The 13784-nt window shown below is 44.7% G+C and overlaps 2 protein-coding genes across 3 annotated transcripts in view; one reads left to right on the forward strand and one right to left on the reverse strand.

The window, feature by feature from the left end:
* SLC22A23 (solute carrier family 22 member 23) overlaps positions 1 to 6791 on the forward strand; it is a 109439-nt gene extending 102648 nt beyond the window's left edge. For both annotated transcript variants that reach the window (XM_083858799.1, XM_083858800.1), the window contains one exon: positions 2377 to 6791. In XM_083858799.1, the coding sequence (XP_083714925.1) occupies positions 2377 to 2728 (352 nt within the window). In that variant the 3' untranslated portion in view covers positions 2729 to 6791. The remainder of the gene's footprint in view (positions 1 to 2376) is intronic.
* Positions 6792 to 8058: 1267 nt separating this feature from the next.
* Positions 8059 to 13535, reverse strand: PSMG4 (proteasome assembly chaperone 4; the record flags this gene model as incomplete). Its single annotated transcript, XM_083859458.1, has 3 exons — positions 8059 to 8314; positions 13201 to 13276; positions 13359 to 13535. The coding sequence occupies 3 exons, from the start codon at positions 13533 to 13535 to the stop codon at positions 8193 to 8195; spliced, it is 375 nt and encodes a 124-aa protein (XP_083715584.1). The 3' UTR covers positions 8059 to 8192.
* Between the last annotated feature and the right edge of the window lie 249 nt (positions 13536 to 13784).

The raw sequence follows: 13784 nt of genomic DNA on the forward strand, positions 1-13784 counted from the left end.
AATTCTACGCCATGAACAAGCAGTACCTTTCTGAGGACAGAATTTTGAACAAAGGTCCCTTTGCGATTTGCCCACATTAGGACCAGTGTCAGTGGGTGAGCAGGAGTTGGGAAAGTGGCCCTGATTGATCATCCATGGGGTCATACCATAGGAAAGCCCCCCAGGGCAGCCACTGGCTGGCAGAGGGATGAGGGAGAAAGCTGGGACTGGCTGTGGGTGCCAGCAGCCCTCGCACTCCCTCTCCAGGCTCCACTCTGCATCTGGAAAGTGTTTGAAGTACAGACACTGGCCCCTGCCATGGAATTCCTCGTGTTGAGGAGGAACAATGCCCCGGGGCATGCCAAATGGTTTTCTTTTCCACCTGCTGCCCCTTATCACCTGCAAAAACAGCATGAATCGTGAAGGGTGCTGCCTCTTGCACTGTAGCCTGTTTCCTGATATGCACAGAAACAACAAAAAAATCCTGACAGTATTTTCCGTTTTCTCTTTTTTTTCTTCCTTTCACATTTTCACATCTGCAGTGTAGTTAAACCTTAAAGACACCCCTTTAAAGGACACACACCAAAATGTACCTTCAAGCCTTCTGCCAGGTTTTGATGGCACTGGAAAAAGTAATGCCCACTCTAATTACTGACGTCATATGGAAAAACTTTTTTTCCTCCCTGCAAATCTGAAGCCACTTGACCCATAAATGACAGAGCCGTCTTTGTTGTTGCCTTTTCCCGTTTTCTTTCAGCTTGCTTGATGTCCTTCTACAGCAGCATTTAAAACTCACCTCAGGTCCTTCTCAGGGGGGGTTGAGATACAATTTAGCCCTTGCAATCACTGATGCAAATGAGCCAGGCTTTTGTTGCTCCAGAGCCAGCTTGGAGAGAGATTTGCCATGCATTTGGGACTGGTTGTGTCGATTACTCATGTGAGTGTATTAATGAAGTTGCAGGGAGGCAAGTTGCACAATAGTTGCATTCAGCTGGGTTTCTAAATTGCCATCGGAAAGCTGGCAGGTTTTTAAAAAGGGCTTTTGCAGCATTTGGGGAAGTCACTGTTGTCTATGAAAGATGCTCTGCTGAGTCTGAAGCACTGAAACATACATATGTGAATTTTTGATCCAGTCAGTGTCCCAAGAGCATCTTTTGAAACCTGTTTGCTGTCCTTCAGCTGTCAAGTAAGCAGCAGTGGATTTTGGAAAGGATTGAGTGAAGATTAGCTTTAACACTGTGGTTGGCTGAGTGAATTTGGCATTTGTAGATTTATTTGTAGAGTGATTTCTAGGATGCTTAATAGGGAAACTGTTTTGTTGTTTTTTTTGTTTTTTTTTTTTTTCCCAAGTATTTGACATAAAGCAGTCCATTTGCCTTCTGCAAGTCATCTTTTGTAAGGACCAGTTTTTGTTGATAGTAACAGTTCTGCACTGGGCCAGGAAATTAACACCTGAGCCCCTCTGATCTCCAGAGGGTTTGGGAATAAATGACATCTCCCAGAGGAAACATAGGAAGTGCTTTGCCCTCATAGGCTTGCTAGGGAAGCACAGTGCCAGTGATTAAACTCATAGGGAGGTCTCCCTCTGCAGGCAGCAGGGTCTTTGGAAAATGAAGGTCTTTGGAAAAAGAAGGATGAGCTGCCACTCTCACAGATTTTGTTAAAGTGAGTTATTTAAGGGTGACACTGTGCTGGCAGGAGACCTCAGTTGTGTCACAGCAGGAGGGAATGGCCTGCCCCAAAGAAACACCTGCAGTGCCACTTCTGTGTGGGGACACCCAGCAGAGACAAGACTGTGAGCTGTGCCAGGCCTCCTGCACCAGGGCCTGGAGAGATGCTGACGAGCAAGACCAAGGGAATTGCAAGAGAGTTTGCTTGCATAGCCAAGCATCAGGAGAGAGCACTGAACTGGCCTTTCACAAGCAGCTTCTGTGCCTCCAGCTGGAGGCACAGAAGATGAGTCTATTTTCACACAATTATTTTTTTTCTGAAAATAATGCATGTTATTACATCTCCAATGTGTTGAGACATTCCAGCCATAACATGATTTTATTTAGGAAATATTCCAGCACTCGTTGTTTGGTATAATGGATCAAGGCAGTGGCTTGTAAAGTCTAATCTCCTGCCTCCACTGCTGAATGGTGCCAGATACTTCAGAGGCAGCCAAAATTGACTTCTGCACTTACTGCTCCTTGGTATATCTTGTCTAAGTAGAGAAGAGTGGCATGCTAAGCAAAATCGGTTTTCCCTCACTGAATGTGGGAATAGTTGGAACTGGAAGTACTTTAGAGGGCTGTCTACACACACAGTAAAAGTTCGCTTCTTATGTGGGGGCAGTTAAATGGGTGTGAAATGATACTTGAGTGTCATTATTTCCCCTCCCACTTGTGTTTGCAGGGGAGGAGGGCTGGGACTGGTCCTGGCCAGCGCAGGCTTCGGCCGCCTCACCGCCCCCATCATGGAGCTCCACAACCAGAAAGGCTACTTCCTCCACCACGTCATCTTCGCCTGCTGCACACTCATCTGCATCATCTGCATCCTGCTGCTGCCCGAGAGCAAGAACCAGAACCTGCCTGAGAACATCCCGGACGGGGAACATTACACCCGGCAGCCCCTCCTGCCGCACAAGAAGGGGGAGCAGCCCCTGCTCCTGACAAACTCTGAACTCAAGGATTACTCTGGCCTCCATGACTCAGCAGCTGTGAGTGACGGCATCTCGGAGAACACCACTGCCAACGGGATGAAGTAGGCGTAACTGGGTGGATTTTTTTCCTTCTCCTTTTTATTTTTTTAATTATTTTATTTCTCCTTATATTTCTTCTCTTCCTTTTGTATTTTATTTGATGCTGTTGTGTGGGAGGAGTAGCACTTTGGGCAAAGGTGTTTTGCACAGATTTTACAAACCAGTGATGGAGCAGACACAAACTTAGAAGAATTCAACTCTGCTACTAAAGCAAATTTTGGCATCTCCAATGGTTGTGCAGATTACTCTTGAAAAGTTTTGGGGGAAAAGACTCTTTTGAGAAAAGACCTGGCTGGCGGTAGCCCTTCAGAACTCTTTTTTTTCCTGCCATTAAATATGTATATTTATTTTGATTTATTCTCAAGAAGCACTTTATTTCCTTTTCCTTTCATAGATCACAAAATGAAGCCATCTTACAAGAGGTGCAGCCATTCCAAGAAAGAAACCATGGGGGGAGGGGGAGTGTTGTTTTCTGTTTTGTTTTTGTGTTTCTTTAAAGGAAAGAGGGATTTACTGCAAAGTTGAATTGACTTAAACTTAGACTTGTGCAACATTCTTCTGCCTGTCTAGGAAGTCCAAGTGCCCAGATTGCCTGCTGTGTTTGTATACACTAAAAGAAAGGAAAGAAAAGAAAAAAAAAAAAAAAAAAAGAAGAAAAAGCAAAGCAAAACCTGTTGTGACTCAAACTCTGACTGCCTTTTATGCAGCTTATATTTGTCTTTATAGCCCATGTGCACTTAAAAGTTACTTTCTAAATTAGTCCTTTTTTTGTTTTCACTGAATGCATTGGAGAAAATCCTACCCAAGCAAGCTGATTTTTCAATGAGAATCAGCTTTCTGCATTTTAAGAGTATATTAATCTATTTTAGGTGGTTGCCACTGGTCCTTAATAGTAATGTAGATGATGCAAATGATTTGACTAATGATGCAAAAATGAATTTTGCCTAGAATGGCTATAATTATCAGGAGGCCCAGGATCTGTGACTGCTCCAGGAAAAAAGCATAGACCAGCAGTGATAAATAGTAAGGAGCATGGGCAATGATCTATACCTTTATTCCAAAAGGTAGCATAGCTGGGATTTCTGCTCCTGGGAAATGAGTGTCCTGGTATGGTCTTAAGTGGTTTTAGAACCAACCAGGGTTTGGGTTTTCAATTTAAGTGGAAAAACTACTTAAATGACTGTTGGAAAGGAATTAATTGATAGCCTGTGAATAATGATGTACTGAGCCGTCTTGGGCTCTTAGAGATGTGTTCTGGTTCTGACCCAAGAATATACAATGAACTCACCCTTATTTCCCCACTTCCCGACTGCTCTTGTAAAATTTTAGTTCAGGATAAAAGTTTACTTAAATTGGATTAATTCTACACAAAGTGAACATCCACCTTACCTCCTGCTGTGCAGATGGCACTTTGATAACAGCCACTTGACTTCTCTCCTCCAGCCCCCAAACCAACTATTTCCTTTGGCCATTGGCTTTTGGTTCTCACTCAAGAGACTATAGTGAGGATCTAGTTCAATGCAAGGACTTTGTAAACAGCTCTCTTGCATTGTAGTTAACCCTCCCCTCTGTCCCTCCCTCTTCTCCTTTCTCACTCAGGCCATCCATTTGTGATTGCTCGGTAGTGCAGACGTTCAAACAGAGCAGCAGGATGTCAATGTTGTACTGAGTGTCCGTATGATTGCCACTTTGTTTGATGTATATCTTGCGTTCACATGCAGGAGGAAGTGCTCATTTGCACTTTCCTCCTCTGCCTTCCCTCCCCCTTCCTCCCTTGCTGTATATATTGTCAATTAACTACTGTACCTAACGATTTCTATCCTCCATTAGGCTGCCGATGTTCTCTTACAGTCTCCAGTAAATCAGAGGTCCATGCTCCCCGGCAGGCCATGCAGTAAAGTAGCACAGCCCCAGACACTGACAGATGCAAGGGGACAGGTAGACCTGCAGAAGCAACAGAGGTGGTTGTGTTCAGAGTAACAATGTTGTCCTAAAGCTGCTAATTTTTACAGAGGATGATGTGGACATTTGGGTTCTTCTTGAGCCCAGTAAGAAACACTGGACCAGTTGATGGTAGTTTCGCCCAGAGTTACACTACTGGTTTTTTTTCACCTGTAGCTAAACTTGCCATGACAGCAAGAGCCTGATCTTCCTTACACTCAAGTTTTATTGTCACGCTTGAGTGTGGCCACATCTTTTTGTTCTGTGCCGAGACCTTTGCAGTCTGTGTTCACCTGAGGAGAGGACCCAGCCCTTCCCCACTTGTGCAGTATTCACACACCAAATTTGTGCAATACCTTTCACCTTCGACGTGAGACGCTTGTTGCAAGCCACACACATCCCAGGACGAAAGAAATGGGTTCATGACAAAAAGTTGAAGAAGTAAAACAAGGCTTCAGGGAAGAGGAAAAGGGCCTGAGAGAGGAGGAGTGACCACAGAGGCAGAAAGCAGTGTCCTGCCATCCATCGTGCTGTGGAGCCCAGTGGCTCCTTCCTTCGTGGTCTTCTTCATGACCCGTGTGCTCAAGCTGCGGTACAGCTCTTGCAGACCATCCACAAGCCTGTAAATCTCGCTGCTTCCAGCACTGCCAGTGGTCCTGGTGAGCTCACAGCTGCTGTCCACAGCGCTTTACTGTTTCCTGTTCTTGTGGTTGCTCTCTGATGATAGACAGGCACAGGGAAAAGAATGCTTGTTTAAACATCGACATTTAGACAGTAAATACACTAGGTGATAGGAACATGCAGCAACATTTTTTTAAGAAAAATATCTTATGAAGTTGATTTGATCTGCTGCTTTTTTGGTTTTTTGCTTGAAACCAGGTAGTTGGTACTGATCTACAACGAAGGGAGCCCCAGCTTCTCTAGTCGGTCTGGCCCTCTGCCTCTGTCACGACAATAAAGCAAAAACTAATTTCCTGCCTTGGCAGTTCCAGTTTTGCTCCTTTTCCTGAAAACATGAACACTTCTGTGATGATTATGTTCTTCCACACATGCTTACAGAGTTGGAAAGCTTTCACTTAAACCTCTCTTGCGTGGAGGAGCCACGTACTAGGTGGTGCAGCAGGGCAGAAAGGAAGCATGGGGATGCTTGTCCTGCCTTGTCTCATCCTGCAGCAGGACAGGGCTCCCTGCTGAGGTCCCAGCCTGCTGCAACATTGGCTCCTCAGCCATGTCTCCTCTGCAGCCATCACCAGGAAAGGCTTTTCTCAGGCGCCTCTTTCTGGCCACCACAACAGGGGAAGCAGTCCAAGCTGTCTTGTCCATTTTTGGCCTTTTTCTGTGAACCTTCAGTAACCTCTAAGCCCATCAGTAGATTTTTCTTTGGGTTTACCATTTAAGGGCTTTCTCCATCTTTGCAACTTCAAACAAAAATGTGAAGTGACATTATGCTTGATCTTGGGGGTTTTGTCCCCCTTTTAAGGTTTCAGTACTGCTTTTGTTGCCAGACACGCTGCAAACAGACAATGACAGTCACCTGTTTGCAAGTGTTTTGTGGCCACTCTGAAAGGGGGTTGTGTGATTTACTTTTGGGTTTCACTGAGCAGGCTTTTTTTGTTGTCATTCTTTTTAGTGGAAGTATTTTACTTAACTGTTGCCACTTCCTGGAGCCACACACTTTATTGGTCACCAAATTGGAAGCAGAAGTGCCATTAACTGAACTCTGTGAATGTCAAATCAAGTCGCGCCTGTAGCTGGCACATAAGACAACACTATTGAGTGGGGGATGATCTCCCCCACTGTAACTTTTTTTTATTTTATTTTTTAAGAAAAGAATGAAATTACAAACCTCATTTTAAATGTATTGTGTAAAATGTTTTGGGAAAGGAGTACAGTGTGTTTTGTCTAGTGGGCGAGATCTCCCTCCCCATTTCAGTTTCTGATGAAGTTTTAAAGAATCGTGTTACTGTATGTTTTGATCATGAATAGTCTGGTGGTGCTTCCTCATAGCACAAGCTTAAATCAAGTACTGAAAACAGTCTTACAAGCTAAATGTCTGCATGATGTTACATCTGTTGTACCTACTGAGAAGAACTTTGTATGTAAATGTACAGAATAAAATGACGTTGTCTCATCAGTTTGCTCTCCCTGGTCTGGCTCCCTTGCAGGGACTTCTCAAACACCCTGCAGCAGCTGAAGCCTCAGCAAATAGCCCTACCCTGCTCTACAAACAGAATGAGCTGTTTGTAAATCAGGCTAATTAAAACAAGCACATTGATTTGCAGCTAATTATCCTTTATAGTCAGTTACAGAAGGATAGTTGACTCTGTTTCCTGGGTGGTGTAAATTAAAAAGAAAATACTCTTCAACAGTTGCTTTTTGCTATTCTGGTCTTGAACTGTGGCCAAGTTGTTCCCACCAGGTAAGGAGAGACCCTCTGCACCCACCAAATCTGAGACACTGAAGCTTCTGGGTGTTCAAACCCGTTTGGACAAGAGACTCAGCAGTTGTGCCTTCTACAGCAGCAGCCTCTCGGTTACAGTTTTTAATTGCTGATTGTGGCACTACAGCAAGGTAAATTCATCATTTTTCTGTAGGTGCTTAGGACAGTCTTGAAGCATCACCAGTAGTTTAGTTTTGGTTTGTATCAGAAGCTGATGCTTGACTCGAACCAGGGGTCAACTTGGGAAAAAAAATAAAAAACAACAAAAACCACCAAAACCTGGAAAACCTGGATAGTTAACTCCTAGCTGCCATCTCATTAAACAAAAGTCCCTGGATCTGCCTCTGAAAGGATACCCATCCTACCTGAAAGCAAGTCCATAGATGTAGCAGCAGCATGCTTTTCACTGGTGGTCGTGGTAGTAGACCTCTCTGATTTTATGTATATGCTCAATTTACATGTGATGCTCTTCTAGCAGCCTTGACAGATTTATCTATTGCTCCAGAACTCAGCTTGTGCTTTTTCCTTCTGTGTAGTCCTCAGGGATGCATAAATAACCCTTTGTGAAATCCTTCTAGTGTTCTTAGTGCCCAAGGGATGGAAGGAAATCCATTGTTTAGCACCAATACTGCAACCAAGAGGGTTACTAAAAGGACAAAAGTACCACTCATGTCACAGCCTTACCATATAAAAATGTGGGGTTTCTTTATTCGAACACTAAAAGCTGCTATACTATGTTCAATGCTGGTACACAGAGATTAATTGTACAGAAAGCATTTGGAACTGATTTGCCATCAGATCCCAGTACTGCACGGAGGCCAGACACCACATGCACTCTTTCAGTAGTATTCATAGTATTCATCCATTGCAGCATCCATTTGCTATCCTACTTGGCAGGGTAGCAAAAAAATTTGCTTTGAAAATTCAAATTCTATTTGAAAAAAGAAAATCCAAGTCAAGTGTATCTATATTTAATAACAACCACAAATTCAATCAAAATAATACAAAAGAAACTAACAATGTCAGTGTGAAAATTGCAATCAGTTTTTCTGAAACAAAACCTCCATCTTCTTTTACAAGGATGCACAATCAGAACTTCTCTGGAAAAGCTGTCATTTCTTCTTTGATCCTGTTTTCTATGAGTAAGGTGAAATTGCTGTCTGTGTTTTGAAGATTGTAGCTGACAAATATCTGCTTTTTGGTCTTGCTGGCTAAAACACAAAACAGAGTAGTCAGCCAGAGTTTATCTTTATATAAAAGTGATGATGATATTTGAGCCAGCCTCTTTAAAAGCCACATCATGCAGATTTATAAGATGTTTTCCACTCCTGCTGTGCTGGGTGCAGTAATAAAGGAACAGCAGAACATGTCCCTGACCACTGGGGAGTTGGGCAAGATTTTGCACATCACAGAAGTGAACAATATAAGACTGGTGGCTGTCAACTAGTTTTTGACCTGACACCATTAGTCACTGGAAAGCCTTGCAGTGCTCATAGTGGATTTTTGGACACTTCTTAAATATCTTACACTGTAAAAGAAACCACAGACTGTACTACCTCTTACCACTGAAATTCAGTCTTTAAAGGCCCCAAAAAGCTATACACCAGTTCTGTCTAAGCTTGCTGTCAATTTTGTTTCCTTTAACCTTTTTTCATACATTGTCCATGAATGCTCCAAGACGCTGGAGAGCTTTTGCTGAACATGATGAAGCCAAGCACAAGTTCCAGGCTACTGTAATGACAAGCACCTAGAGAGAGGTGCTACCAAATTAAGAGCTGCTCTGCCTGACAGAGCTAATTAACAGTAACAAAAAAAAACTGTCCAGTGGGACAAGAAGACTTAATTATCAGAGTAGAAGAGATAACACCAAGAAGTGTTTTATAAATAAAATGCCATCCTACTTAGATTTTACCACAGTAATATAGCAAATTTGTGGCTCTTTTTATATATTACTGAAGCTAAACTTTGTGAGAAATGTAAGCACCATATGGGAAAAATAGGCACTAAATTTAAATTGAGTTCTGTAAAATAGAAGACAAAAAATAGTTTTTGGGTCATGAGATATTCTTGTCCAGGAATGAGCTGGGAGTTAATGATCCCAGACACAAATCAGACTGCTCTGCTGAATATTCAAAAAAATCATCTGAAGTTTTAAAACTTCAAAATAGAGACACTAAGACTCCTAAGATCTCAATCCTTTCTAAATAGGAAACTAAGTAGGTAAATACAGAAAACCCATATTTATGTATTTATAAAATGTAGTTAACTCCTTTAAGGCATTTTCATTATGCAAATTAGTTTTTTATTATTTTCTATTCTACAGGTTACCAGCTTCCTGACTCAGTAAGTAGAGCTGCCTTTGAAATGCAAGGATTCATTTGCCTTTTCAGACTTGGCACTACAAAATGCTGATATAATGCAGCGTGGTGCTCTGATTGCAAAAATTAGCACCTGGCACTAGATTTTTGTGGTATACAGCAGCATGTTTTATAAGCACTAGTGCTTCATCATCATGCTCTAAATGAATGCAATGCTGATTCTGAACTAATTAATACCATTATCCTAGCTAACAAAACTATATAGTGCACTGCAGTGTCAAAACTCAATTTCTTAATTATGTTTGCCTACTAGAGTCTCTGGGATGCTGTTCCAGTTCCCAGGAACAGTTTGAATCTGGGAGTCCCTCTGGGCTGCCTGTCCAAGGACCTCTGCTCCCAGGGCTCTGCCCCAGCTCTGGGGAGCAGGGGGACCTTTCCTGTCCCTGCTTCCTAAGGATTCAGTTGGACATGTGCACTCCTGTGGAAAGGACAAAAGAGGATAGATCTTATGCCTATGTGGAAGACCATCTGCAGCTTCAGAGTAAAGCACAAAACTGCAAAGGACAAGCCTTACCTAAAAAGCCCTTTGGCAGGTCTGCTTCCCGTGCAGCCTGGTTAATAACCCCTGTTCCACTGGCTCTTCAAAGTGCAGGAAAAACATCCTTGACAGCCATCGTCCAGGATGTGCCAAGAAATGTACCAGGAGAAACTACAGCAGCACAGATCTGCTCCTACAACTTCATGTACAGATCAAAGGCCCAAAGCAAAGGTTGAAGAGGAGCCCAGCAGGAACAGAAGAGGCAGGACAAATGTTAGACATGGGTTTGTAAACTATTTATGCTGGAAAAGTGGTGATGAAAGTGACCAGTGCCCAGCTGAGAAATACTCAAAGAAAAGGTTGAGGTGATCTTCACAAAGAGTGCCAGTCCCTACAAAAAGAAGATTGAAGACATGGCACTAACCAGTACTGCAGCCCAAAGCTCTGTGATTTCAGGATATGCATATGAGAGAAGCACTAATGGACAAGGACTTTCTCAAGAATTGGCCTCCAGTATCCAGGAAACATTTTTAGAATTTGGGTTTATTGACTAGTGAGACACATCTTGTGCCAAAGCAATCAGGCCGGGTGGTGGGAAACAGTCCCTGCACCTCATACAAGCAGATATGGATAGATATATGTAGAAACAAGAATAAGAATGAAGCACATGTGTCTTCAGCAAGAGAAAAAAAAATCAGAAATAAGGAAGGAGATAGAGCCAATACATGAAATGCAGCTGTTGTGGCTAGGACCCCTACCAAACTATAAATAAAACAAAAGGAGAATGTGTACACTGTGATGCACAGCAGCACTGAAACTCCTGCTCCAGGGCAGGAAACCTGGCATTGCAGGAACACACAGCAGATGATGGAACGCAACTGGCAAGTGTAAGAAATGGAAATAGTTACGAGCAAATGACATCATGTGCGACTCCTGCTACTGTCTGTGGAGACAAGAAACTGCACAGAAAAAATGGTGACAAGTCAGACTCAGCTGTGAATAACATCCCTGCTATTACAGATTTTGTGGGAGTAACAAGGACTTAAATTCCCAAAGAAAAACTAAACAGCAATAACAGCAGAGCTGGGGATTTCTAGCTGAGGTTGAGCACACATTTCCTTACCAAGCACTTTTGTGAAACAAAGATACAGCGATGCTTGTTGATGATCTTGCAGATCTACCGGTCTCAGGATAAATAAATTAAAAAATAGATAAATAAATAAATTTGGACTAAGTGACCATGAGTTGACCTAAATTGCTGGACTGTCAAAAGCCAGCCTAAGGACTATGGTGTGAGATTTCAAAAAGATGTATTTCTTTTCCCAGAAGCTCAGCCAAAGACCAAGCACATAATTATTCAAAGCCATAAGTGTATTATTGACTTTCCCCTTTGAACCAAAGGTGAAAAAGGTCTATAGGCCTTCCTTAAAATAATATGCCTTAATCAGGATCACACAAGCAAGAACAGTATATAAAAATAATATCAAAGGAGCTGACTAGCAAGGAAACCTGCAACCCAGTGGATAGATGTCATGGATACAGAGGAACATGGACCAAAAGTCTAACCGGACCACAGCTGGCTCAGAAGTTTAACATAAAATAAAAAAAGACACCTAAAGCACGCAAAGAAAAAGAAAAAAGGAAGGTGCATTATACTCCAAAGATAAAGAGTAACCTATAGACCAGTACCAAGCAACAGTATCAGTTCTCAGTAACAAAGTATGGGAAATTAGTGATGGAAATAACAAAAGCACCTTAAAGGAAAAAAAAAAAAAAAAAGGCAGCAAAAAAAGTTATTGTGAACTTCAGCTATGAAATGTGTAATAAATCTTTTAAGAGTGAAGATAGCAAGCACATGTACAAAAAAAAAGAAAAAAAAAAAAAAAAAAAAAAAAAGCATGGGAATCACTAAGATAACTTAGAGCTGTCAGCTGGGTTGTAATGCTGCACAGAAGATCAGAGATCAGAGCGAGATTCGGAAGAACTGAGTTACAAGGAGACCAAATGGAAAGTGGAATAAATTATTATCCTTTATCCAAAGTATATCCTCTCTGACTACATTTTTACTGACTTCCTAAGGATAAGGCACTAATTACACATAAAGAAGTCGTGTTACACAGCACCCCATAAAATTATTACTAAAAGTGGAAAGGATTGAACTCGGTGTGTAGAGAAAATTGTGCCACCAGGGTCGACTAAAACAAGTGTCTATTAAAAGAGAAGTTACTGTGAAGAAGAAAAGATGATAATACTGTTTTTCAGAGATCAGTCTTGTGAGCAACCCTTTTCTCTATGTGGCCATGGAGGAGAAGCAGGTGTAGATTCATGGAAGTGCCTAGCAATATAAACTCAGGGCATACTATCTGAAATGGTCATCACCACACAGATCATTAATAATTCCGTGGCCTTCCTATCTGAAACAGAGGAAGTAAGGTGAGACTGTGCAGCTCAGCATGTTGCTTTCAAAACCTGGTAACAAGCACATCAGCAGTTGTTGGAGCTGCATCGGCCACTGGTGGGTGATGATGAGTAACCAGCATGACACAGCTGGCAGAGCTGGGAAGGTGCTAGGATGCACTAGGCCGTGTATTTTAATCTTTTTAGTATGGACATGGGAGTTTGCAAGCTGTCGTTAAGACTGGGGGTTTCAGATTGCAATAGCTGTATCACACTGCACGTGGTGGAAGTGGAAGCCTCCCGAGCAGGGCCCATTTGGGTCAGCCAGATCAAGGCCAGGCTTCTGTGAGACAACCCTGGACTTCCCAGGCCAAAACTTCTGGGAATGTGAGGGCCAAAAGGTGCGAGATGTGATGAGGGTCGGCTTCACCTTCAGGTAGAATGCCCGTGGCCTGGCATGAGGCCAGCTGGCCCACCAGCACAGCAGTGTCCGAGGGTTACAGAGGGGACGTCACCTGAAACCGCACATGTGCTGCCCCTGCCTCGCACCCAAAGCCGGGATATCAAATAATTCACTTCTGGTAGCGCACAGCGTGCCTAAGGCCGCTGACTCGGGTGCCGCAGGCTCGTACAGGGATGGAAAAAAAAAATAAAAAATAATAATAATAATAAAAAAAAAAGGCAAGTGGGTGGATTGGCTGGAAGCTGTCGCAGCCTGCAGCAGTGGAGGTTCTGCGGCCGGGGCACCACATCCCCCGCGCCCCCCAGCCCGGCGGAGAGCCCGGCCCGGCCCGTCCCGACCGCGGCATTCCCGGCGGGAGCGGCTCCCGCAGCCCGCACCTACCCAAGCGCTGCGCCAGGCAGGAGGAGGCGGTGTCCGAGGGGTCCCCCAGGAGCGAGGCGGCCACCGGGATGGTGTCCTGCAAGCGGAGCACAGCAAGGGCAGGGCTTAGCGCGGGCGGCGCCGGGGGCTCAGGGGCCCGAGCGGGGGGCGACACTCACACGGGGGCTGCACATGGCCACGGCCAGGCTGGCCAGCGCGGGCGCCGCGCCCACCCACAGGAACAGCGAGTCCCGCAGCCGCATGGCGTGGAAGTGCACCCGCTGCTCGCCCAGCTGCCCGCTGAAGTCGTGCAGGGCGATGCCGCCCGCCGCTCCGCCGCCGCCCGCCGCCTCCATCGCCGCCTCCATCGCCGCCGGCCCAGCCGCGGCCAGGCCCGAGCGCGCCAGGCCCGAGCGGGAGGCCCGGCCCGGCCCCGGGGAGGCGGCGCTCGCTGCGCTCGGCTCGGCCGGGCCCGCCCCGCCGGGAGGCACCGCCCCGCCCGGCCCGGGGGCCGCTGCCCGCTCCCCGGGAACAGCCGGACAGGCACACAGGCGCTCACACCCTGCCCGCTCCGCGCACAGAGCCCCTCCTCGGGCCCCCCGTGC

This window comes from Zosterops lateralis (genome assembly GCF_965231275.1).
Source record: "Zosterops lateralis genome assembly, chromosome: 1".
Classification (NCBI taxonomy): Eukaryota; Metazoa; Chordata; class Aves; order Passeriformes; family Zosteropidae; genus Zosterops; species Zosterops lateralis.